We start from the raw sequence: 27835 nt of genomic DNA on the forward strand, positions 1-27835 counted from the left end.
TCCAAATGATGATCAATTATCCTAATCCACAGTCTATCTAAATGGTTGGGTTTTGTTAAACCCCAGTGTGATGGATCCTGTGCAACTTCACTGTTACATGAAGACACACATGGAACGCAGCAATTTCAGTGGAGCATCAACAGAGAAGCTATCAGGAATGAAGCCAGGGCTTTATGGAAGAAAGGGCCTGTTCTGCAGGCCTGCAGCTCAACCATCTTGTTTACATATCGATATAGTCAGGCCTCACTAAAGTCAGTCCGATGATTAATGAGGGATTAGCTGCTTTCTCGTGGCAATATTTCATTGATAGGAAAGCCTATGTAGTCCATGTGGACCCCTTAGCCCTCCCCCCCCCCCTTTCATTATTATATATTATATTATTGATTTGATAAAAAATATAATTTGTTTATTTATTATTATTTAATATATTATTTATTATTATTTAATGTATTATATTATTATATATCATATTATATTTTTACTCTATACAAATATTATTTATTTATTACTATTTATATAGTTTTTCATGATTTATTATATTATTTATTATTATTATTTATTGTATTATATGATTTTATATTTTGTATTCTATAAAAAATATTATTTGTTTATTTATTATTATTTATATTGTTTTTCATTATTTATTATATAATTTATTATTATTATTTATTGTATTATAATATTTTATATTTAGTATTCTATAAAAAATATTATTTGTTTATTTGTTTATTATTATTTATATAGTTTTTCATTATTTATTATATCATTTATTATTATTATTTATTTAGTTTATTATATTATTATTGCACATTACAGATAAACCTTTAAGCTACTGTGACAGCATCACAGTTTTAATGGTTCTTACATGTACATTGAATGTGCACTCATACCACACTGATGTAAAGCATGAATGTAGGAGAGACGCCAGAGTGACTATGAAAATATTAAAATCAAACATAAACATCAACCCGCTTGTATGGTTTCGACCCCGAATCGCGTGTGCAGAAGATATATCAAGTGTTAAATAATGTTTCACAAAAGTATAATGGCGACCTAAGCTCGACCCTTAAATCAAAGTGACAGCGAGACGTAGTACATATAAGCACACCCTCACTACCTATAAACTAAACAGGCGCTTATTGATCCACACCGGTGGAGGTCCTGGTTCGGCTGAGGATGCAATCTTAATGCGTCAGGTTTGCAGGGTTGCCTATTTGTCTGTGAGGATAAAGATCACATTTGCGTGTGTGCGTGTGTGTAGCTCACGCAACTCGACTCCATTAACCAGTTTGGGAGTATTGGTCTGCACTTTATGATGAGCAGGCTCACAGGTCAAAAGGTCAAGGGAAGGGGGAGAGGGTTTGGAGAAATCGCCATGCCCGTAAGGTCTCCGATCAGCTCGCTGAATTGATTGCTGAGACATCAGAAAAGCGCTGCCCAATATTAACCTCAAATTTAGCACCAACACCGGTTCCCTGTGTAAGATATTGACCGACCTCTCATTTAATATGCAATATTTTCATTGGCTGGAGCCAAAGCAGACACGTTTATAAAGTAAACCAAGCTCCTGTAAGATACACAAGAGAGATATACTCTTATTGGTACTAAAATGCTACATTTGGTGCCAATGGGCTGATATCTTTAGAGATATCGAGTATGAAGACGTTTTTTCTCTCGTAATACTATCATTTCAGGTTTTGCCTCATGTAAGTACGAACCCAAATGAATGATGCTGCCCCGCTGCCAGTATGGTATTAACTATCATAGTGTCAATAAAGTTAAATAATAAATATTCTTCAAGACTAAGAATATAATAATAATAGATCATATCGGAAATGTGGCCACACACGTTGAATGAATAAACAACAACACAAAACACATTTAAGAATAAACTTTTAGTCAGAATTTCAGAAGAATTCCAAATACAAAAGTCTCAGGAAAACATTTCAACAACATCTTGTCATCTTATAAATTAGGATCTCTGAAACGTACTGTACAGTTGGATGTGAGTACGGTTTGTAGATGTTCCGCAGGCAATGTTTCAAATTAGAGACACTCCTGCAACATAAACAACACTTAGCAAAGTGCTCGTTTGCTCCAGTTTCCACCACATCTTCCTGTGCTTTCATCTTTTAATTTGAAAGGACAGTACAGGAAATGGATTTGCATGGGAAGGAATAGTAAATGCTGTCAGAAAATTTCCAGGACTGATGTTATTACCTTGTTGTCGTCCACGTCTACAAAGTGGGTCTCATTCGTGACCGTCTTGAGTTTGGAAAAAAAAATCACAGAACCAGATTGAAGGTTGCTCTAGTATGGCGATGATCTGCGTGACCAGGAACTGTCAGATGCTCAGTCATTATGAATAGGCGTGTTAGTGAAGCATCCATTGATTGTATGGCCTATAATGAAGGGGAAAACTCATAGTTTATAGTTTAGGCTTGAAATCGATCTTTTGTGACACCAGTTCTGGAACTTTTCTGACGCACCTCATACGATACCATAATCTGATCATAGCACTTGCGCTAATCTGAAAACTGATTTGTTGCATCTATAAAGCGAAAGAAATCATTGCAAAGCCTATTTTGCACAGGAAAAACTTTGGTAATGCACATTGTCTCTCGCCGCTCTCAACTTTCAAACGCTTTGGTGTCAAGCTGTGTTTTCCCAGCCAAAGTTCTGACCCGTCATTTGATAGAATTTGAGGTTAAAAGGTCTGTAAAAGTCTCGGAGTCGGAGCAGGACGTCTGAGGGGATCTGCGGATGGAGCCTGCCCTTTGACTTCCCCAGGCAGCGTGGCCTGCTGCTCCCCTCTGGCTTCTTCAGGCAGGGGAAGCCTTTGGTCTGGTTGAAGTAGAAGTGCTTGTCTGTCACCACGCGCTTCAGTCCCAGGAAATCCTGGACGCGACCCATCTCGCCCGCGGGGTCCGTCACCAGGCGCTCGCCGCTGACGAACAGGAAGCTGGAAAGCGGGAAGTAGCGCAGCCAGTTCTCCAGGTGCTTGGCATAGATGCCGATGCGCACCGCGCTCCAAGAGGTGTCAATCAGGCCCGTGGTGGCGTTACGGAAGGCCAGGTTCTTGAAGGACGGGAGGCCCGGTGATTTGGACACGGTCTGCGTGTAGTCGGAAACGGCGCGGGTCACGGGGTCCCGCACTACGACGATTAGCTTGGTGTGGCGACTCATAGCGAAGACGCGGCGAGGGGCTTCCTTTGTGATAAAGTAACTGGGCGTCTTCTCCATGGTGATTTGACCATCCAGTGTACGGGGCATCAGATTCCTGAGAAGAGGGGGAAAAAAATGCAACAAATAAGAATGTTTCCATTACGATGCCATATTAGGGCCACATATAATTTTTTTTTTCAGGGGGATAATATTCCGAGAAAAATCTCGCAAATTTGTAACGTGGCAAATTTGTGAGAAAGAAACTCTGAAACTTACGACAAATACACGTAGCGTAGCTGTAGTCTAATGTGAGGATTCGTTGGTGGTTAATCAGATATTGTTTATAAATTGAAAAGGCAGGATGGAGACGGATTCATTCTTAATTTAAACTTTACTCGTCATACACGGCAGCTAGAGCGACAACTTTTACTGATCCCCTGCTGATCAGCTGACTAACACTAACCAATCAAAAGCTAGCATACTTTAGGTAAATGCAAGTGAATGACAGAGAGCAGCAGATTCAACTTAGCTACTTGTACAAAAATGTTTTTTTATGAACATGCAAATAATAATTCAAGTAAATATACATTTTAACAAATTAACTCAAATGCTTGATCTCTATCTTCTTTGTCGCTTGCCGTACCCAATGTTACAAAGAGCGAATGCTTAACATCAATATGGTGAATCTCTGCTAAAGCAATTACTATCTTCTTATTTGAAAACCCGATCGAAAGGTATTGGCACAAACATCGGAGTAGTACGCTACGTGTATTTCTTGTTTTTTTCTCTCGCAAATCTGCCACTTTATGAAGTCGCAAATTTGCCACTTTATAAACTCTCAAATTTACCATTTTTTTTCTCGCAAAATTGTGACTTTGGAAAGTGGCAAATTTGTTAATTTATTTCTCGGAATATTGCCTCCACCCGCTAAAAACATATATTATTACGTGGCCCTAATACACCGTCGTACATAAGCACATACTTAAAAATAAATACATCTAAATCTCATTTGGTGAAACTCATAACCTCAGATGCCTTGTGGGCTCCTTAATTGTTGTGCTTGGCTATTAAGTCGATTTAATGTGTGATTATTTCTCTGACTATGATTGAGTGACCATATCAGCGCCAACTGTGAGGGGAAACGGCTACTGTAGGAAACCACAAGACGACTCATTTCCTTGCATCCTGCTCTTTAACAGAATCACATTAGTATCAAAATGGCTGTCAAACCACTGCTTTTGGAGTATCACAGAACTGCCATTTGAATTCCCTATGTTCCACTTTGCGGGTTAAAAGTTGTTTGTTGTCAGTTTTCTGACTTATGGCGCGTCAGGAGTCAATTAGTCTTTTTTTTTTTCTTTTAGAATAATTCCAGGGCCCACAGACGCAGGGTTGAATTCCCGCAGTCACCAAAAAGTCTCCAGACACAGAGTGGGATTCATTAGGAAGTGACTGCATCTAGCCACTGATCTCCAAGATAAAAGTAACAACCGCAGAACTGCAGTGCACACAAAACACATACAGGAACCTTTTAGTCAAGTGCCCATGAGGTTCTACAATTTTAGAATTTGACTTTTTTTTCAGGAAAAATGTGTCTCTGAAGTCGCAAAAACCCTACATGTCAAGCAAATTGTAAACAAATCGTACACTTGCTACACGTGTTTTGCAGACCTTCCAGAGGACGTACGGGCCCTAACTAGAGCTGCTAATAGATGAATGTGGGATGAGAAATAACATTGCACAGTGGTTGATTTCTTTTTAAACTTGTGTGAGGATTCAGAACAGTCAATATTTGGCTTGTGAGGTGCCGCCAGGGATTTGGGCCTCACCACTTCCAACGCCACAAACTCAAACTGTTATTTTCTAGAGCCTCTGTCAGTTTTGGTCCATTCGAATTGTCACCATTTTGCTCTCCTCGCATTAATCACATTAAGTTTCACATCTGCCTCAAAATCCAGAGGTCTCAGGTTTGAATCTCTTTTGAGGCCCTCCGGTGTGAAGTTCTGACTTCCTCTCATTTCCCGCACAATCACCTGGGATAGGCTCCAGCTCACCTGCCACCGTAATGACAACACGCGCTATAGAAGATGGATTGATGGACAGAGGTGGCAAGTCCAGGTCCAGAAAGTAAAAACCCTGCCACAGTTTGGCTTTAGCCATTGATGCTAGCTAGCTAGTTCCCAAGCAGGTAAATTAGCACCATGGGAGCTAGCCAGCTAGCTAGAACCTGGGGCTAAAGCCAAACTATGGCAGAGTTTTTACTTTCTAGACTTGGATTTGCCACCTCTGTTGATGAAAAGATAGTGGTTAACTTAGTTCAGTTAATGCGTTTAAAAAAAAAAAAGCCTCCCCAGTTCATAAAGGTTTTATGAAGCGACTGTTTTATTTATTTCATTCTTGGGCACTCAGCGGCTGCTCGGTTTTATTTAACACTGCCAGAAAGGTATTCATTTAACATTTGTTTATTTTTGCATGGTGAAGAATTGCGCCGCAAAATTCTGAACCGCATTAGTAGTGTTTCGGATTGCTTTATTTAATGACATGCGAGGGACTTAATATTAAAAACATCACTCAGTGCGGTTCTATATCACTGCAATAGGTAGCCTTGACTTTTATAGCTTGGGAACATACCTACACCTTTTTGGTTCTGGAAAGAGTGGAATAATTAGCCCCATGTGGCACATTATGGTAGATACCTACTGTTTTCCCGACAGTGTATAAGTGTCTAGTACTTTAATCTGTTTCTGGCAACGGCATTATCTTTGTGAAAGTGTTTTGTTTTTTCATAAACTCATAAATTTGACTATGCAGGTGTTTCTTGGGGTTGTGGCAAGTGAGTGTATTTTAGCAATGAATAATAAAAATAACTGGGCAAAAAGGGTGAATGATGTCAAGATTTGTGGTGCCTACGGTATCTGAGGTTATCCAAGGATAATCTCACCGAGCGCCCATGTGCTCTTATTAAATCTTAGCTATTGCTTTTGGCTCTCCGCGTATTATTGTTCTAGTCTTTTCTCGAGTCTTCAAGGTTTCGGCGTGTTGACATATCTCTTTGATTCATCGCTCGTATAAGTTGGACGACTCAAGTTCAGAGGACGTATTACCTTAAAAAGTTTGGAACGGTGTGCCCGTGACTTGTGAAAAACTTGATTGGGCTCATATATTTCATGCAGATGCTAGTGTAGTGGTAAAAAATGGAATGTCATAACCCCCCGTTGTGAGCAGCATCCTGCCAACTTTCCTCATGCAAAGGCAGACAAAAGGGGGGATTTTTTGATAAATCAGAGACATCTGATGGTAAGAGACATCTCGGTGGGGAGCAGCGCCAGGGTTTCAACTGAGAAAGATCTCTCCGCTTACCCCCCTCCCTCCCTCTGGAGCAAACATATTTAGATGGATGATTTAGCGCACTGAGCTTTGATGGAGGGGGCGCTCTCAGTTGTGTGATGTTATATCAGGGCGACCCCAAACGCGCGACTTAGGGTTTTTATAAGACGAATTGTATTACATGGGCTGGGGCTTAACAAAATCAAACAGTATATAGCAAAAGGAGAAAAGTTCATAAAAACAAACCCGTTTCCAAAGCGGCTTGTATGAAAATGTATGAGGATGTATTTCAAGGAGCACTTGAGGGCCAAAGTGTGAGCGGCAGCCTCTCACTCTGAGGCCACTTTAGTGAAGCTGTGGTTCACAGATTTATTTCAGGCCCCTCGTGACGTGAGTGGCGATATAGAATCTGGATCCAAGTGACGGTTAACAACATTCTTTGGGAGGAAACTCCAACCAAGGATCCTCTGTCTATTTTTTCTTTCTCCTTTTTTTTCCACTGTTGCAGTACATTCACTCATTTAATTTAAGGTTGCCCCGTCTACTGGTGCCTTTGTACTTACTCTTACTGTATGTTGGAAATGTTTCATACATCATATGAAAATAATAAATAATAATTTAAATGTAATAATAAAAGAGCCATTTGTGTTGTGAACTTTGCAATTGATTGATAACCAGTCTAGGGTGTCGTTTTGGACCTGCCCCCTCAATTGCCATTCACTTCCCGGGTTTCGGCCCCAGTTGTAAAGTTCGGAAAGGAACTTTCACCGGTTCTTTTATATTTAATGCTTGCTATACTAATAATAACAACCCGGAGGCTGCATATTCTCAGTTGAACTGTAAGTATCAAGTAGACAGCTGTGGAGCCTTTTCTGCTGGATGCGGAAGAAGGTTTAATCTATCCAAAATGGTTTCTACTCTTATACTCTAGTCAGCCTATCTCATGTGAAAATGTGTGACCTGGCGGTCTTAACTGGTTTCAGGACAGTTCACAGCGACACAGTGACCTAGCTCAAGTTACCTGTCTAATTATTAAGAGGCCTAATCTAACACCAGGAAGTAGCCTGCTAACAGACGGATGGATACATATTAATAATATGAACTCCCACTCTAGCTAGCAAATATGGTTCATCACCTGATTACGGAAGCATAGAATACCAATGTGGATTAGTTTTGACTGGGCTAAATCGACTTTACCAAGATGTTCAAACGTATTGGAAAAATGTAGTCTAAATGCTGAATTTTAATTTTTTCTTCTATTTTCCCCGTAATTCTGTGGGGTATTGACTTGTGCATGCAATTGTGGCATTACCACGTGGCATTATGGTATGTTTTTAGCATTTGGCCTACGTCAAGGTTCAGCAACCTTGCTTGTTAAAACAGCCATTTTAGGCCAAATAAATAAAAAGAGAAGTTGCAAAACATTTGAGCATTGTGATGAAGGAAGCAGTGTGTTCGTGTTAGCCTAAAGTACTGAAGGCCCAAGTACTAATTAGGGCTGAACCACAGCACAAAAATATGAGAGCAGCAACCAAAACGTAGAGACTACATTTCGTCTTCCGGTTTTTTATTTTATTTATTTATTTATTTTTTTGTAATTTGCATTCTTAATTTTTCAACCATTTTTAAACCTTTATGCATTTCTGGCAAATTTCTGATGTTTTTGGCAATTTTGTGGACATTTTGGCTTTTCCTCTTCGACATTTTATGGTCACTTTTTGGACTTAATTTTTTTTTTAATAATTAATTTTTATTTAATCATTAATTCATTAGAATATAATTTTATCTTAAAAAATATATATATGTTAAAAAAAGTTACTTTTTTTTTTTTTTAGATCCACAGCGACAGAGACACATTTTACCAGCAAATTTGAACGACATAGATTGGGCAAACCATTGGCTATCCCACATTTCCGTACCTGATAAAGGACTGATAAACATGGATAATATAGAAGAGTGCTTGTACTGTATTGTACGGTTTATCCATGAGTGGAAAATCCTCTGTGGGAACTGTAACTGATGGGCGCTGCTTGTGTTGTAAACAGTACAAGAACAGTCTCTTAGCAAACATCCATGTTGCCTTGCTGGAAAGAAAACCTTGTGCAGTTCACTGACCTCAAGTAGTTCTGAAAGCAACCACTGGCCAGCAATCACGAAGGAAGCCCACACAGCGATTGGGCGTAAGAAGAATGTTGGGTCGTGGTTAGCAACAAAATACATGATGGAGAGCAAAGCAGACAGTGGCAGGAAGAGAAGGACGGATAGCGACTCTTTTTTATCTCGTTAAGATGTTTTTTTTGTGTGTTTTTTAATGATAGGAGGACCAATTTCCCCAAATCTCAGCGAACCAGGAAGCTACATTTCCCTTTGTGTTAGCATATGGCTCTCAGTTACTATGCAGATTATCTGAGCATACACACATGTTGCCCACACACACCAAATCCATGTGTGTGGTCTTAAGGTTTATTAGAGCCCATTTCCAGGGCAGCGGGCTAGCAGGTTGCTATTTACGACTTGGATATGAACACATGTGAGTCAGCTATGCTGCTGTTGCTAACATGCAGCTACCCCAAATTCATACTGAGAGGAATCTTTCTGCCTGGTTTCCAAATTATAACGGATGAAATGGATTATCCACTTTTTTATTATTTCCTATGGGGGGAAAGTGGCCAAAATCAGTGGTTCCACATTCCACTTTAAAGAACTACGACTATATTTACGACACTGGTTTTCTTGCCCACTATTTTGGCATCATCAGGCGCACAATTTGTGATTCTGTTTGTACGCAACATACAAAAACAAAACACGCACACACATGGGCACACAACCACATGCAACTATCTGAACAGGCAGTCCACAGGATGGATCCACATCTGGGAGCAATGAAGTTCGTTCAGACCCACACAATGTGCGTGTGTGTGTATGTGTAAAAGAGAGAGAGAGAAAGAGTGCGAGAGAGCTATTTGAGGGAGATGAAGGAAGCGTTTCTGACTTAGGAAGTTTTTCTCCGCTCCTGACGTTCCGTGCCTTGAAAGCAGTGATCTGTGGCGACACAGCCAGGCCGGTGGCCAGACCCCCGGACCCTCTTTATCCCCTCCACCCCCCCCAAAAAAGGCCTCCTCCAGCCTGAATTTCAGAGTCAGATGGTAGTGATTCCGCGGGCCAAACCACAGGGTATAATCACTGAGGATCATTTAATGCAAGTTGTCATCATGTGCAGTTTTTGCTCTTTCACGCTCATACATGCATGCCCTCTTTCCTCTTCTCCTTCCTTCACATTATACAACCAATGCCGTTTTCAGAACCAGAGACTCCATCCATTCTTCCATCAGAATACACTTGAACCTCTTAAGCTTGCGTTTGTTCAAAAATGTGTAAAAGCAGCTCACTGCAGTGTGGAGGGGGACGGTTGTCATTATTGAGGGCAAATCCAGGCCTGAAGAGCTCCCGAGGGCTGATTAGACGTCAGCAGAAACTGTAATCAACTCCACCAAAATTAAGGGTAGGACTTGAACTGGAGAAGACTTGGCCGAGTGAGTAGGTCCTTTTTGATCTGATTTCATCAACATCCCGAGGGAAATTTACAAACAATATAATCCGCGTGTGGTACACAATTCTGCACACCTAATGTTACTACTGGCAGACGCTCCTGTGTCGTGAAAAGTATTTTTGCCGTGGAGGTTTTTGCATCTCTGGGGTAGGTCGGTAGGAAAAGAGTGGAAAAATGTGTGGAGCTGAGGGAAAAACCACAAGTGAGTGAGCGCTGGTCAGTCCAGGGTCCGTCGAGAAACCACAACAACCTGAAAGACGCAGGAAGTCACTTTGCTTGAATATGTTTGATATCAGGCTGCAAACAACTTGGCGACTTATCTGCAAGCTGTCGTCGAACTCAATTGGATAATGTGATTTTGTCGGTATGTGAACAAGAGAATGAAACGATGACAGCAATGTCAAAACAAGTTAAAATGACTGCAGAAGTATTCACAGGCCAGTAGTTGGTGATGCCTTTCAGGAACGAAACATGACACTCGCTTGTGTTGTGGCTCTTTTCAATTCCCTTTGTAGGTGTATGTATGGGATCAGAATGAAATGTAAAATGGGGAAGCAAAAAAATCTTTAAATCAAAACACTCAACCGTGAAAGCATCTCTTTGCATCTTTGTGACAAGGAAAGACTTTCAAGTGAGCGAGGGATTTCTTGTGCCATCTATAGGCAATTGCAAACCCTTTTGGGGGGCATCAATTACTTGTAGATTTTCGCTATTCGCGGCAGAGTTCTCGCTTCGCACTCCTCTTTAAAAATAAATAAAAATGGATACGTTACATATAGCAAAAACAAAAAAAGAGAAACATAGACTACCTATAAACAAGCTCTTAAAATAAAATAAGTAAAAAAAATAAAATTAAAATAAATTAATAGGGGATAAATAAAGAAAGAAAGTGTATACAGTATGAGTAAAATTGTTTACTTTAATAATAATTTTTATTTTTTATTTTTACTATTTATAATTAGTTATGAAGAACTAACCAATTATTTAATAACATAAAAGTATGCATAACAGTTTATTTTACCAACATTTTTATTATTTTCAATAATTCATTATGTATAGTAGTACTGATCATTTCGAGAGTTAAATGTATTAAAATAAAAATAATAAATACAGGCTGCAAATATTACAGGACTTTTGATAATGTAGCTGTTTGGAGGGCCGGATGAAAAAATGAAGGGGGAATGGTGCTGGCCATACTTTGCCCACCCCTATTTTGGGCTAGGGCCTGGCCAATATGGATTTTTTTTTCTTTCTTAAGGCCGATTCTGATATTTGGCAGAATAAAATTCTGATAACCAATTAATCTGCTGATTAATTCAAAAATATATAGTGAGTAAAACAACTTATTTTTGGGTCCCTTAACACTGGCAGCAATAAAGATATAAAAAAAAAATTCAACAATACTTTGTTCTTCTTTACTATTTGTTTAACTTTACAGCAAGGAGAAAAATCAGCCAATTTTAATGCTTTTTTTTTGTCACTTCTACTGTGTTCATCTTTTTCATGTTGTTTTTCATGTTGTTTTGAAACGTGCAACGCCATGTTTGTTCTGTAGATTGCAATAAGGTTAGAAAAAAAGTGTTCTTCGCTGATTCTTCTTCTACGCTTTCTGTTATCTCCCTGTGGCTGCGCTATAGCGCCCACTCCAGACTTGGCATATACATTACAGCCGTTAAACGTCCTCACCGTTTTCTTTTGGACACACGCAAGTCTTGAAATGCTTCGGTGTGTACGAGATTTGTTTGAGGAACGAAGCCGGCTTTGCTTCCATCTGGACGGGGCCTTAAACTACTGAAAGAAATTTCCACTGTCAGAATCGTGCTTGTTCTTGTGATTATCCCCACCCAACCCCCACCCAAGATTGTTTTCACCTGTTTCATATTACTTATTACTTTTCCCGTTAGGCCAGTATGATGGCTCATTTTCGTGCTTGTTTCGTTTTTGCTGGCGCATTCCTGGCGACTTTCTCTGTTTCCTGTTCTCGCCGGCGTAATTGCTCATGGTGAGCATTTTTCGTTTTGTTTCAGCATTGTCTGCACAAATGACAACCCATTAAAGGTATTGATTGAAAGTGTGGCGACTGTTTAAGCAAGTTCATGTGCATTAGCATGCACGCACGTCACCACTGATTGCTGGCCTTATCGAATGGGAAAATCTGCAGCCGGGTTCTGGTCGGGCACATATGGCCCACTTGTCTGGCTTTATCTCCAAGCTACTCAGGGCCCCGGGGCCCCGCCCTGCCCTCAGTGCGCTCTCCTAAACACAGGATGGACGCGCTGAAGATGGGGCGGAGAGATGAGCAAATTACAGATTCTCGTTACTTCCTGACCCCACTGATGTCATAGTGTCCTCGCCACAGTACCATAATTGGGTTGTTAAAATGGAAATGTGCGGTGTACTGTGATATCCCTGTGGATGAGTACTGTGGAATATACACAAATAACATATTTCAGCCAATAAGAAAAGTGATGGCATTTTTTAAAAACGGGTGTGGTTTTAAACCAAATGTCACTTTTCGTCGCCAGTATTAGATTGATTATACTTGCGTACCCTTTACTTAATACGACAGCGTTTTTGTCACCACGGCATAATCGTGTCTTCCAGTAAACAGAATTAGCACATGTTCCGGGAGAGGATGACATTTATCTTTAGGCAAGAGAAGAAAAATATCCTCTAATAAAAGTGGTGCTGTAAATGAGCAAGCGCACAGGAGACCGGCACACATACAAACTTTAATCGACTCTGTGTGAAATTGGCTGGCAACTCCCCAGGAGCCGGCCAATAAGAGCGCTCGATACTGTCTGATCCTGACGAGTCACTTCCGAGCAGTTTCCGCCCGCTGTTCCCTTAGGGTTTTTTTTTTTGGTTCATTGTTCACAGTTTCTTTGAAAGGAAATCACAGCCAGCTTGGAGGACTGCAAACAGCTTTTCAGTCAATTGCTGTTAGTGTACCACAGCGCCGTCTGTTTTAAGCCACATTTACAAAATGTTCGCCTCTGCTTCGGCAGCACAGTTGCAGGCCACTGTGTGCAAAAAGAGATTCCTTGAGACGATGCAGGGGGGGGGGGGGGGGGGTGTGATTGCCATGGATGCCCAATGAAAATTTTCTCACGACAGTTACAGTGCAAATGAGAAATGTAGTTAAACCTGACAGTATGTAATAGGGCGTATCAAAACTTGGAGGCGGTCCTTAATGGCACGGAACGCATATGTATTTTCCCGGCATCTCACGGTTCTTTGAAGTTGTGTGACGTTCTGCGGCCTGTTTTCTTCCATTTTGTCACGTTCTCAGGGTAAATTATGGTATATGCTTGCCGTGTCGTTGTCACATTCCATGCGGTCTGGGAGGGCCCATGGAAGCACGGGAATCGTTTGGGAGTTTTCATTATAGTTAGTTTTTATTTCATTCTTTTTTTAATTAGTTTTCAGAGAAGTTTTTTATTTATTTATTTCTCGAAAATGCTTTATTGAGTTTTTATTAATTTTAGAAATACAATTTTAAAGCTACCGCACAGAGAAAATTGCATTTTGAATCGCTACTGCCACCTGTGGCCGAAACACGGAACTACACAGCCCCTTCTTCACGTACACAATGCGCACATGACGTCAACCCCTTGGACCATATTTTAGCACATTTGATGGTTCGATACCAATCGACTATCATATCAGGAAATGGATTATAATTTCACTGAAATGATTAATACGTTAGCTTTCCGCATCAGATGCCACTTTTAAAAATAAATACACAAGTCAAGTTAGCACAATCCTTAGAGTAGTTGCCTGCCACCACGGAGAATCTGGGTTCAAACCCTGCATGGACATCAATTTAGTACACTGAATGGTTCAATACCAACTGACAATCATATCAGGAAATGGATTTTAATTTCTAAATGCATGTTAGCTTTCAACATCAGATGACACTTTTCAAAATAAATACGCTATTAGCCATGATTTTTGAACAAGTCAAGTTAGCTCAATGGTTAGAGAAATTGCTTTCCACCCTGGGTTCAAACCCCGCTTGGACCACATTTTAGTACTTCAGTAAATGATTTTTCAATTGACTTCATAAGCACATGGATTCAAATCTTAGCATTCAGCTTGTCAGCATTCCTATGCAATTTCTGCACTTTGTCTAGCTAGGAGATATTTCAGTCATAAATGGTCAAATAAAAAGGCTATTATAACGATATTTTTGGCCGATGGACACAAACGAGCTTCAAAGTCTTGAGAGAATGTGAGAAATGTGAGGGACCTTATCAAATTGTGAAGGAAATGTACTTGTGGTATAATTTTTGTATTTTTAGTGCAGCATGTATATCATGCTTGTCGTGTTAGAACTGGAATCACCTTTTTTTTTGTTTTACTACATTTTCCTACACATTTTCCACGAGCTTGTGTTGTTTTTTTGGGACTGAAGTGAAGCAGTGACTGTTTCTGCTTATTTCCCATCTCTGTGTGTTGTTCTGCGTGTCCTCAATGTTGAGCACAGGCTCTCTTCCCGGCATAATTAATCTCATTTCCCCTCAAAATGAGCGCCGGCATCGCTGACAGTTAGCTGATTATTCACTGCGTGTTTATGGCAGAAAGACAAGAGGTGCTCAGGAAGAGTTTTAGCACCGACGGATACAGAGGTGTGTTTTATAGAAAACGCTTTCAGGGTGTGAAGGCTGGTTTTCATGGGCGCTAAGTGAACTCAACGCCCCCCCTTTTCACCCTTCTTTACATAGTAGTCAGACATTAAACAGGTGGACACCACTGACAGCTACACGCAATCAATAATTACCTGCCTTTCCAGACAGACTTGTGACGTAAACAGAGGGTCCGACAAGACCCAACTTTGATGTTAATGGGATCTTTTTAGTGTAAGTCTTTTCGATCATTACTTGCAATGGTTAACATAATGCAAGTGTGAAAGCAGTTGGCACGAGCCTTTAACATTTTTTTTGCTCAGGCTTGATCCCAACAATGTTACCACATAATTAAAATTGGGATGATTGTGTTCCGTTGCCACATAATTGAAATACATTATATATGCTATAATTGATGGCTTTAAACTCATAATTAACATTTTCTGGCTCATTGTTTTTCATACTTTCTCTTTGCAAACTAACGTAAAATTACAACCACAAGAAGTGACCATTAAGCCATTACACTTTCGTTGGTATTTAAGTCATGCAATGTTGCAGATTGTGCATGCAAAATGTGGTGTGACTCAAAGCTGGTTGAAGCAATACTTTGCATAAAAGTGTCACCTTACAGGAGGGCAGGAATGATATTTGTTTTCGTTTAGGGTTCATGTCAAGATGATGTTTTTCTTGCAAAGATGCAAAGACCATGCATGCATATTGCAGACGTTGAAGGACATTGTTTGCTTTGGTATTTGGGCCCAAGCACCACCTCTTGGTATTACTGTCAAATGAATCGCCTTTTTGTTTACAAAATTTGAAAACATGTCTAAGCTGGTGAAATTTTACATATTTTATGGATCCCGAACATTACCACTAAAATGGACTCAGTGGTGGCCATTGCAGAGACCACTTTTACCTGAAACCATGTGCAAAATTGGAGAGGAAGTCAGCCATTTTAGTTTGAAGCAGCCATTTTGAGTGAATTTCAGGGCCTGTACTATGACCAAATCAAATTAGCAAATTTGCCCAAAATTAGGGATGTTCGATACCACCATTTTTGAGACCATACGGATACTCAAACCTTCAGTACTCACCGATACGATACCAAGTGCCGATACCATTTTGATACATGAAATTTTCCCCCAAAACCAATGTCAGTTCATTTAAAAAAAAAAGACAAATATCCCAACTATAGCAAATTTCCTTAAAATTGCATGAAATTAATGGCAATTATATTTTTTTCAATTTGCTCATAAAAGTAATTTTGCCTAGAGCACACAATAAAATGAATTTCAAAAAATCAATCAATCAAATGAAACAAGTAATCCAGTGGCCAGGAAAAAAAAGTCCTTGTACAATTTATTTTTAAGGAATACACTGAAGTGCAAAGATTTCAATTCAATACAATAGGGCTTCAAGTAATTTACTAATATCTACAATGTTAAGAATTCCCCAAGTTGTTTAGTTAAAAAAAAATCTATGGTAGCCCATAAGTGATTAAAAACAACAACAAAAAATACTAAAATTAAAACTTGATGTCAAGTAGAGGGCCGCAAATGGCCCCCGGGTCTGTAAGTTTGACAACCTTGCTACAAAAGTTGAATGTGACTTTTACTATTGCCTGCACACTAAAAAAGCTGCGTAAATGTGCCTCTCTTTTTTTTTTAAGACAGCAATTAAATTAAAAAACGCCAAGGACAGAAATAGAAGCAGCATGATTGAAAACTCCGAGTTAGTGACTCAATGCGGCTCCCGGTGAGCTAACATGCTTCTCACCATCTGACTCCATTATTACTGACGGGAGGGGAAAAGGTTGACCGATGACGACGTGTCAAAATACCGACGATTGACGACTCGGCCTTTCTCCATCCTGGGGTGGAATCTATACATGTCACACAGCACTTTATCTTGTCATGCTTGATTATACCTCGCACTTTCTCCCCTGCTTCGTTTGTATCATCGATGAGAGAAGAGCTGTATTTAAAATCTGGCTCCGTTTTAATTGACAGTCAGAGAGGGAATCGCTTAAAAATAACAAATAGACAAATGTCACATTTCATCCGTTTAGAAAAGAAAATGTATTTTAGTGTGCGGTTCGGGATCGTAAGTCATTTTAGCTGCTAGCATTAGCAATGCAATTACACAATACAATACAATAGCTTTTTAAAGATATGATGGGAACTGTCATTGCGGTATTTGTTTAACGACATGTTTATTTTGCGGTGATCGTGGCTATTATTTTACGCTTCTCAGCTTGACGAGAGGAGCACTGGCTCTCAGTACGGCGCTGCGCAGCTCAAAACCGCCGCACGCTCCACTAACAATAACCATATTGTTAGATGAATACCTCCGTAGCAGCGTCAATCAAAATTGAGCGACATTCTGCAGGTGTTCCTAATTTTTTGTAGCGCTGATTGCTCCTGACATGCATCCTGTGAAAAGTATTTCCTCAAAGCATTGATGCAGCTTAAAAAGCATCCACCCCCCCCCCCCTCCCCATTCCATCTGCTGCACAAAGCCTCCTTTCTTGCAGTACAACGTATACATTGCTCTCTTTTTTTTTTCCACTTCAGAAAAGCTAAAAAAGAATGTGCACATGGAGGAATTCAACCAAAGATTCCCTTGTGATTGCTCGAATATTCACCGACAGGAAATAAAACCTGGGCATTCCTAGAAGATGAGTCGATAAGCAGACAGATTTAGAGACACTGACCTAACCAGAAAGAGAATTTGTCCAATTGCTTTCAATTTGCACAGTTTGAGTGGCCTGGCCTGAACAAGCCGATAAATCTGCTCGGGCGACACTCCGACCTTGAGGTGTAAATGTCAGCGGCGAAGAGGAGTAACGCCAACTTGTCAACAGGATTGAATATTCACAAGTGAATGCATTTCTTCTGTAATGGTGTGATAAAGGCAGAGAGGGAAGATCAATAGAATGGGCAGTTTTCGCTGATCAATACGGCCAAATGACATCTGTGTAATATAGTGTTAATTTTATCCGGCATTTTAAATAGTACATTTCAATCACGCTTGATAGTTTTTTTTATCATAGTTAGTCAACCTCATCCCGTTTTTATTTAATCTATTTTTAGTCAACTATAAATCTAGCATTTTAGTCTTTATTTTAGTCCAAGAAAACATAATTTTATTCGTCTCGTTTTAGTCAACAAAAACTGTCAACGTTTTAGTTAGGGCAATCATTTTACCCTTTTTTTTTCATATAAAATTTTCTCTCATCTTTTTGATGAAAAACAACTTCACACACAATTGCAGTATATCAATAAGTGGCTACTATGGCTCCATGCTATGAGCTACACTGTAAAAAATTAAATAAATAAAAAATAATTAAAAGAACGGTAATTTTTCCAGCAGCTGGGGCGCTAGAAAAATACTATGACAGAAAATTACTTTCTCGTAAAAAAAAGAAGGTAATTTTCCGGCAGCTGGGGCGCCAGAAAAATACTGTGAAATAACAGAAAATTAATTTCTCGTAAAAATAAAACAAAACAAAAACATTGTAATTTTCAGTCTGTCAAGATGCCAGAAATTACCTTTTTTTTACGAGAAAGTAATTTTCCGTTATTTCACAGTATTATTCTGGCACCCCAGCTGCCGGAAAATTACCGCTTTTTTAACTTTTTCTTTTTCTTTTCTTTTTTACAGTGTAGTAAATTAGCCAGCATTTGTTAAAGGTCAGATTAACATTGTTGGAACGTTAGAACCGTTGGATTAATGTTACGTTATAACTCTAATTTACTTTCTGTAGCTCACTTTTTGTTTTGAAAACGAGGGAACACTGTAGTCCATTTTTAGTTGACTGTAAATCTAGCATTTTAGTCTTTATTTTATTTTTAGTCCTATGGCTCCATGTTATGAGCTAGTAAATTAGCTAACCACCATTAGTTAGCGGTCGGATTAACATTATTGTTGGAACGTTATAGCCATTGGATTAATGTTGATGCTATAACTATAATGTCCCTTTTTTTTTTTTAACCTCTCATCGTGAATCCACCTCCCGTCTGTACCATGTGTTTGAGCGTTTTGCACTTGCTAGCTGCAGATTTGAAATGGGTTGTGTCACATGACAGTGTCACAGTGACAGATTAGCAGAGACAAGATTTTACAAAATCATATCATTTGCATCTCGTTTTTGTCCATGAACTAAAATGTCCATAAATTTTGGTCCAGTTTTTATTACGAAATTTTATTACTGTATATTTATTTACTATGATTATATAATATTTTATTATGAACATTTACGAAAATGCATACTGATTTAGTCCCAGTTATTGTTTATGAACTAATTTGCTCCCCAAAACGTATAAATACATTCTATTTTAAATATTAACATGCTCCCAAAGACGTATTTATACGTTGTTGTTGTGGTTTTTTTTTGTGTGTTTTTTTATTCTCGAGCATACAGAAAGCTTTGATGCAGCCTCTGAACTGAAGAGAATAGTTGAAGCAATGGTAGTTATTACAAAAACGGCAGATGGCAGCAGAATATAAGAGATCAGCCAGGGCCATGTTGAAAAAAAGCTAATTTATCCACAGTTTTAAACAGATTTGTGAATAATGATGACATTTAGCTATATTCTAATGCTAATTGCTGCAAAATGGAAACAGATATAAATATACTTTTTCCTGATGAAAGAAGAGACTCTAATCTTTATTTTGGTAGGTTCCAGGTTTTTAACGCAATAGCACACAATATTCTATGGGCCTTGCAAAATCAGTCAAAATACAGTAAAACAGCCAGGAGCGAAGGGGGTTGCTTCAGTGAAAATGTCTGGGAGTTAATGAGGGTTTTAGTCTAGTCTAGTCTAGTTTTAGTCTGGTGAAAAATGTGTTGACGATTTTTTTTGTTTAGTTTTCATTAACGAAATAAACACTAGTATAATATTTACAGTGCCAAGAAGAAGTTGCTGAGATGTGTGAACAGGCTTCAGGTAAGGATCACACACACATGAAACTTTCGCTTCTCCATCAGGAAACCACAGAATCACTTCCAGTCGATGGTAAATCCAAGGCTTTTCCACATATAAGCATTTGTTCTAAAACAATTTGCCAAATGCTTCCTTTAAGGATGTCCATGTGTTTTAGTTGGTTAGCAGCTGAGCACGGGGGCCAAAGCGCTCTCATTGGAGCTCAAAGAAGCAGACAAAGTGGAGAGAATCAACGTTTAAGTGATACTTTCCAGCTCGCTTTCACATGATTTTTCTTGGCCTGGCACGCTACGAGTCTGCTTCAAATTGATACGGGAGTCGCTGCGTACTTAGCGTGTGATTATGCTAAACGAATAATAACACATGTTATCTGGACGTCATGTGCGGTGAAACAAAGGATAGCAGTGCAATGAGTTGTAAGGTTTTGATTGAAAGGATGGGAAAGGAGAAGAAATGAACGAGGGAGATGCAATGAAAGGCTGGAAAGAGCAGGGAAGGACTTTGACTTTGAAGCAGTAATAAAGTGTCAAAGGTCTCCTTTTTTATCCCCTTTCAGTTAATTTCCTTTCATTTTGCTTTTCTTTTTTACTTTCTTTTACTTCCCCCCTCCATAAGGGAAGAAAGGATAGCAATGGAAGTAAAAGAAAGGTAACAAATCATGCTGAAAGGGCAAGATGGGAAAGGAACATAAGCAGAGGGAATAAAAAAAAAAAAAGGGACAAGGAAAGTATCCATCCATCAATCCATTTTCTATGGCACTTGTCTCATTAGGGTTGCAGCTGAACTGGAGACTATCCCAGGAGACAAACCCTGTGCTAGGGACGTAACGATATTGCGATATTGTGATAAAATTGCCACGATATTGTTGTCGTCATATCACGATATTAAAAGCAACAGATCTGTTAAAAAGGCCAGGTAGTTTTCCATTTGTGCAGTTCCAGCCCCTCCCCCCTGGTGGTTAGTTTATTAGTGCAGTTTAATTTTAATTAGGCATGTTTTGGCCACCTACGTTAAAGATCCATGCTAATTGCTAGACGAAGGGGAACGTAACATGTCTAAGTTCCTCCACATAATTGACTCGATTCACAATGTGTGCATGCATTAGCAATTAGAACTCAAAATTTCAAGTCGACAAACTTTGATAAAAAATTGAAATTGTGTAATTTAACTAGGGGTGTCAAGAGATTAAAATATGTAATCGTAAATAATCGCATTACTTCAATAATTTTTTTAAATCTGTTCTAGATGTACAACAAAATGTACAATAAAATATTTTTTTCTAAGTTTCATTCTCGTTAACATAAAAGTGGATTTTTTTTTAAAAAAGGAACCCCCACTGTAATGACAAGTTTGCTCTATATTATTTATTTGGTTGTTACTAACATATCTATGCGATAATTTTTTCAAAAATCATTTCCAGATTAATACATTATGTAGAAACTTTATTTTGACGTAGGCGACCATTATTATTTAGTAACGCATTCAGTGCGTAATGACGTAGAATAGTGGCTGGCTCTCTGCCGAGCAATGTGAAACGCCTATAAAGAAAGCGTAAGTCTCCGTAGCGTTCCTAAAGGGACGATCAAAACTCTTGAATATGTCTGGTGAATGACGAGAGCACGGCGTGTGGGAGGGTGACTTTAGGAACGCTACAAGGCTTAACTTGCTTTCTTTATAGGCGTTTCACATTGCTCGGCAGAGAGCCTGCCGCCATTCTACGTCACTACGCGCTGAATTCTTAATAGAAATATGGCTGCATCTTTTAGTCACTAATACAGTAATTTCATAATAATTCAGAAAATTTAGTTAAATTAAAAAGATGTACTGTACTGTAAACAAAAAACGAGTGTGATATTGATTTGTGTTGAGGTCATATTTCTGCCACTAGATGGCATAATTGCATTTGTAAGACGTTGGTGATAGCTCAGTGCATTTTCTTTTCATATTAAGGGCTATCTAATCTTTAACATGAAGTAACTTGTGAAATTATTTTTAAAATTTTAAAATACAACTTGACTCCAGTCTCCACAAATATATGCATTATTTTTACATTTATTACAGCTAAATTTTGACAAGGTTGTGTCTGCTACATTGCGACTGGAATTCCTCCAATACAGGCTTTCCAAGTAAAGGGCGTTTTAAAAAATAAAAAAATATATAAAAAATTGTGACGTTAAAGAAACGTTAACTCAAAATTAACGCACTTATTTTGACACCCCTAAATTAAACAAAATATTTTAAGTTTTGCTGTTGTCAAAATTGGCTGTCCCGCATTCCACAACAAAGCAATATGTTCACAACTAATTGTCCCCATCTTAAAGATTTAAGTAAATCAATAATGTTAATAATGGATATTTTAAAGTTGTTCCCACTTAAATAACTTTTTAGCTAATAAATAAATAAGTAATAAATAAATAATATGGTAGACTTCCTCACGTCCCAACTCGAAACTAAAACTTGCCACTATATTGTTAAATGAAAGCTCAATTAAGAGAGAAGAAGACATAAGACACACAATTATGGCAGACGGTGTCAAAACTGCATCGGTATAATACAAATCCCATCATTGTGCAGTACAAGGTGAAGGGTCGGCGGAGGGGTGCGACTAATGCACCAAAAGGTCTTGTTTGACTGCGGCCAAGGGACCTAATCCCTGTCATCCCCCATGCATGGCCCTGAGCTGTCCGTGTTAATGCCTGACCTGTCATTACACGGGTCCAATTCACGCAGTGTTGACGCGTGCTGTCAGCGGATTAGAAAGCGAGCTAAAGAACCCCTTTCGTCACGAGAGCGAGGGGACAAAATAATGAGCTGAATAAAAGAGTACGAGGGACGGCCAGTTTGACATCAGCAGAAAGCCGTAAAAAGAACATTTAAAGGTCGTGTTACATTTAACCCTTTCTACTGCTTTCTAGGGATTAGTCACGATAATAAAACCGTACCCGTAATTGCAAGTGTTTCATCTTAAGTGGTTATAAAACAGTAGACACAAACATAAAAATGACTAATTAAAGCTTGAAATCAATATTTGTGATAGACAGCGGTGTGATGAACTGCAGACTATCACAATGCCAATTTTGCAGCCAGTCAAAGTTGAGCTAAAACTTCCTCTGACCTCCCCATTGCAGCTCTGAACGGCAATCTGGCACGGCGAAGAGAGAGAATTTACGATGTCGACGACTTTACCATAAATCGAAATTTTCTTAGCTGTGCGTCTGGCACAAAATCTAAGAGGGAAATTTATAACATTATATGAGAGTTATGGACCCATGGCACATATACAGTATGAGAGCATATTTGGTATATTAGCTGAACTTATGATGACTAAAACAAGAAGTAGCTTTTGTAAAGTTACATTAGGTCCAACTGTAGAATGAATCACTTAAATTTGAGGTCATAACCTCAAACTATATCATTGGTTGGTTTTATATCAGAGTGCGTTATTGTATTTGAATAATGTATGCACATTATACCAATCATACACACACATTCACCAATGACCATAAAGCTAATGCTAAATCACTCCAGGGAAATGGGCCATTGTAATGTGACAAAATAATAGAAAGACTAGACAAGGATGGCAGGAAATCGCCATAGCAACCAATATTCTCTGGGGCATCCAGTTGTTTCATACTGTGTGTACATAAAGCCTGTGTATGGGGTACATTGAGTATCAGGTTTCAATAATAAATTGAGTTGTTTGTGAATGATCTTGAATCTATAATGCTGCAACTTAGCTAGCTAGCTAGCTAGCTAGCTAAGCTTGACAGCTAGCTTGATACAGTAGATAAATAGATAGATGGGCAGATATCTTGCTTGCTAGCTAGCCATCCATCCATGAGTTGTATTAATAACATCAAACAGTATCAAATTCGTTATACATAAATGTTTTGTCTTATAGGTTAGGCTTATGCTCAAATAAAGGCAAAATAAACTAATTAGCATGACAGACATTTTATTCATCTACTTCAAATGAAGTTGTTGACTTACTAAACACTGACAAAATAGCTGACCATCTATCCCTTTGTGTTTCTACATCTGTTAGTTACATACATACAATAAGGTAAATTGTAAAAAATATCATTCATTCAAACATATTCCAAAAATAAGGAAGCTGAGGATAACCTTCACGTACAAACCGCCTACTCAATTAAAAGCAGTGAGAGTCCATTTACTAGTCCACAAATGAACCACTCGCACTATTCAATGCTCTCATCAGCAATGCATTAGACGAGCAGCGACGCAAACGCCTACCTCCTGCTTTTTATTGCACCGCTGTTCTGAAAAGTGCTAAAAAACAAACAAACCGACCCTTATGCACACACACGCTTTCATTTACTGTTCCATCTGAGCCTCACCCTGACCTGATCATTACACGGTTGTATTGATCCATCCTCGCATCTTGTTTCTTTATTACATCCGTATAATATCCAAGCCCCATTCTCCATTTCACCATTAAAAAAAATAAAATTCAATTAAATTCCGTCATTATGTTTGCATGTCCCTTCCAAATCAAAATATGATTGCTATTATGCATTTCACACACCAGTTGACTGAAGAGCATCAGCACTATCCTCCCACCTGCGCGATCACACCAGCCTTGGTGGTGAAGGCCACCCCCGGGGGATCGACACAGACACTTTGGGAAGCAGCGTGTCAGCTCAATAAACAGCAATTTATTGGCAGGGGACTGAATACACTGCCATCGTCCGGAGCGCTTAGTGTCAGATTGCTGACAGTGTTCAGCGTGATGCTGTTCAAAAACATGATTATGTATCAGTAGAGGCTTGTTTGAAAATCATCAGTGCTCAATACAGACTTATTTGCTCTATTAAGGCTGCTAATAAGTGAATTCATGGAAAGCAATGGCTGAATTGTAGAAAATGCCCCTGAATCAGCCAAGCAGACTGATGACAAAATATTACTCTTCATGCCAGAAAACACATTGTTTTACTGGACGTGTGCTTTATGGACCTGCCATACCAACCCGTGGCCATACTGCATTTCACTGCACTCAAATAGAAACTAAATCTCTCAGGAAAATCCTCACTCATTTCTCACAGAAAACAAAGAAAGCTAGTTGGATCGCCACACTTTTCCTCTTTGGTGAAGATCCAGCTCCGGCTTGGAGCGTACATTGTCTGAAATATGTCATCCGGGATTAAACATCTACTTTACAATAAGTGCTCCACACATATCATGTGTGACCTGTATTTTTCTTTGTAACTGTTGAATTCTGCTATTAAATTATGATCAAATGAAGCTGTCTTGGTATAATTACGTTTTGTACAACCAGTTTTGCCACAGTTGCCTTGAAAAAGTAATTTAGTTACTTTACTGGTTGCATGCTTTAAAAAAGTAACTGTTACTTTACGGATTACTTGTTTTTATAAGTAACTAAATTAGATTACAAGTTACTTTAGTAGTTACATTCAGCATATACCAACAACCTTGCTTAACTCATTGACTCCCAGCCATTTTCACTGAAGCAACCCCCTTCGCTCCATGCTGTTTTATTGGATTTTGACTGATTTTGCAAGGCCGATAGAATATTGTGTTCTATTGTTATAAAAACATGCAACCTACCAAAATAAATATTAGAGTCTCTTCTTTCACCAGGAACAAAAAGTATATTTGTATCTGTTTCCGTTTTGCAGCAATTAGCATGAGAATATAGCTAAGTTTCATCATTATTTACAAACCTGTTGCAAACAGTGAGGAAAAGAGCTTTTTGCAACTTGGCCCTGGCTGATCTCTTATACTCTGCTGTCACCTGTTAGCCATTTTTTGTAACAACTACCATTGCCTTAAGCAACCTCTTCATGTCAGAAGCTGCATCAAAGCCTTTTGTATGCCCTAGAATTAAAAAAACATTAAAAATATATAAATAAGTTTTTGGGAGTGAAGGACCAAGTATTAAAAAAACGTATTTACACGTTTTTGGGTTTGAATGAGTTAACATAAAAATCATACCGGAGTGCATTTTTAACAGTGACATTTAAAACTAAAGTTTGTTTTTATTCAAAATAAAATGAAGACAACATTTTTGACTTTGCATAATTAGCCTACAAAAAAATAAAAATAAATATATATATATATAATGTGACTTTTCTGGATTTCACTTATAGACAGGAAATTACATCACAGGAAATAGGTAACGACCAATCACAGCTCACCTGATTTCTGTGTTTGTTCATGCAGATGTTAGCAAACTGAGCCATGATTGGTCGTTACCTTTGTTCTGAGCACGTGTGATGTCATCTTCAGTCGACAGCAAGTGGCAAAATGTGTTTTTAAAGGTATTATTTGTACATTGAAAAATAAATTATCACAATAAATTATAGACAAAATATGCTGAAAATGGCTAAATTAGTCAAGTATCGCTTTGATAAACTCAAAATAGGAAAAAATATTTCCAGCTTGAAAACGCAAATTGAAGATTCTCCATAATATAGTTAATTGTTGAGTGCCTTTAGTAAGTACTAAGGTGTTAAGAATCAAGTGCCCTTTTGTATTTTTTTTAAATGAAGTATTAGTTTTGTTGTATGCACAATACGTACGTGCATGAGATTGAGAAATCACAGTGGCTAAGAAGTATGTGCTGTTTATTTACTGTAAATCTTGTCAATTCTTTCTCCCTGCTGCAACCTGGAGGGAGTATACTGCAACTGCCTTTATTGTGGAAAGATGCAACTCTTCAAAATACTCAAGTCAAGTTGTGATATTTGAAGCGCAACTGTAGTCTGATTACTTGACTAGAAAAAAAAAACGTTAGATTAGTTGTTACTGGAAAAAGTGCACAATTTACAGTCATCAATGCGCAACATGGATTGCTATTATTTCACATATGGAAATGACATCAGGAAAATGGGTCGAGTTGGTCCCCTAAGGTAACAGCTACACTAGGGATTAATCATAGGTTACCAAGGTACATTTTCCATGCCCAAATATATGCAAGTATTTTACAATAGTGCAGTGTTTTTTATGGCCAAGTGGCAAGATATTGCATCACTGAAGGTACAATGATTTACACAACCTAGCCATTTTTTTAATTTTATTTTTTGGGCTACTGGTCAAGCAAAACGCCAACAACCGAGTTTTGCAACATTTGCATGTCAGTTATTATCTGCTGGTCTACATTTTAACTATAGGTCACAGATTCAAAGAATAGAAGTAGCTGTGCACTAAGTCCACAATTAGAGACGTGTACAGAATGCATTCTGATTCGAATTCACTTTGTATCATTTTTACGGCATTTGTATGCCGTTATAGTCCCATGTGATCTTACCTGTACCAGTCCAGCCCTTTCTCATAGAAGCGGTCAAAGAAGTGAGGCTCGGCTCCGACCGCCCTCACGTCCGGATGGATGCGCAAGAACTCCAGGAGAGCCCTCGTTCCTCCCTTCTTCACCCCGATGATGATCGCCTGAGGAAACTTTTTGCTCCCAAAGTTATTCGCAATGGAGATGGTGTTGTTAATTGTGCCATACGCAACGTCCGAGAGCTGCTCCCGTGCAAAGGACGCACCGGCTTGCTTGGGTGATGTCTCTTGCGCGTCCTTTTGGACATTTTTGTCCTTGTGGTGAGTCTGTTGGTCATAAACGGGTCTGGGCAAGGACTCGCAGAATCCGTTAAGGCAGTAAAAGAGGTAAACGAAGAGGATGATCATGGTCAAGAAGACTGACAGCTTGGACTGCACCTTGAGGTGTCCGAAGTTGAACGCAGCTCTCCATTTACTACATCCCATGAGTCTTCATAGTTATGTTTTGTTTTTAAAAGGCACGTTGTGAAGGACGAGAGAAGAAAACATCCCCTCGGAGCGGGAGCAAGTGGTGCCAAAGTTGCGTGAAAACGCGCCCCATTCTCTTCCTCGTCGTCCTCTCGGGAGCGATCACCTCAAGACAATCCGAGTTCCCACGGGGAGGATTTGGGAGGTCTGAGTGTCCGGCACGAATCCTCCTGTGTTGCTTTTGTGTCTCTGTGGGGAAACGCTCATCAGAGCATCCCGAGTGGCTGCCATTTCCACGCCCTCGCCATAAAAACGCACGCCCCTCCGTCGTCAGTCGCCATAATAATTAGCAGACGCCTCGTGTAAAAGCCCTCAAAAGTTGAAAGCGATTTAACAGAAACGTAGTTAACTGGAGGACGGAAAGCCTATATGACATTTAGTCCGATTTATGTGTCTTCTTAGTGGCCACCTGCTATCTACAAGCCCCCTCT

General features: G+C 39.0%; 1 protein-coding gene across 1 annotated transcript; it reads right to left on the reverse strand.

The window, feature by feature from the left end:
* Positions 1–1876: 1876 nt before the first annotated feature.
* Positions 1877–27798, reverse strand: LOC147157032 (heparan sulfate glucosamine 3-O-sulfotransferase 6). The gene is made up of 2 exons (XM_086064254.1): positions 26905–27798; positions 1877–3280 (listed from the first exon to the last, which is right to left on the reverse strand). Exons 1-2 carry the CDS (start codon positions 27360–27362, stop codon positions 2653–2655), a joined length of 1086 nt encoding a protein of 361 aa, XP_085920380.1. The 5' UTR covers positions 27363–27798; the 3' UTR covers positions 1877–2652.
* Between the last annotated feature and the right edge of the window lie 37 nt (positions 27799–27835).

The sequence above is a fragment of the Leptonotus elevatus genome, chromosome 20 (assembly GCF_054856555.1).
Source record: "Leptonotus elevatus isolate MCC_2025b chromosome 20, RoL_Lele_1.0, whole genome shotgun sequence".
NCBI classification, from domain to species: Eukaryota; Metazoa; Chordata; class Actinopteri; order Syngnathiformes; family Syngnathidae; genus Leptonotus; species Leptonotus elevatus.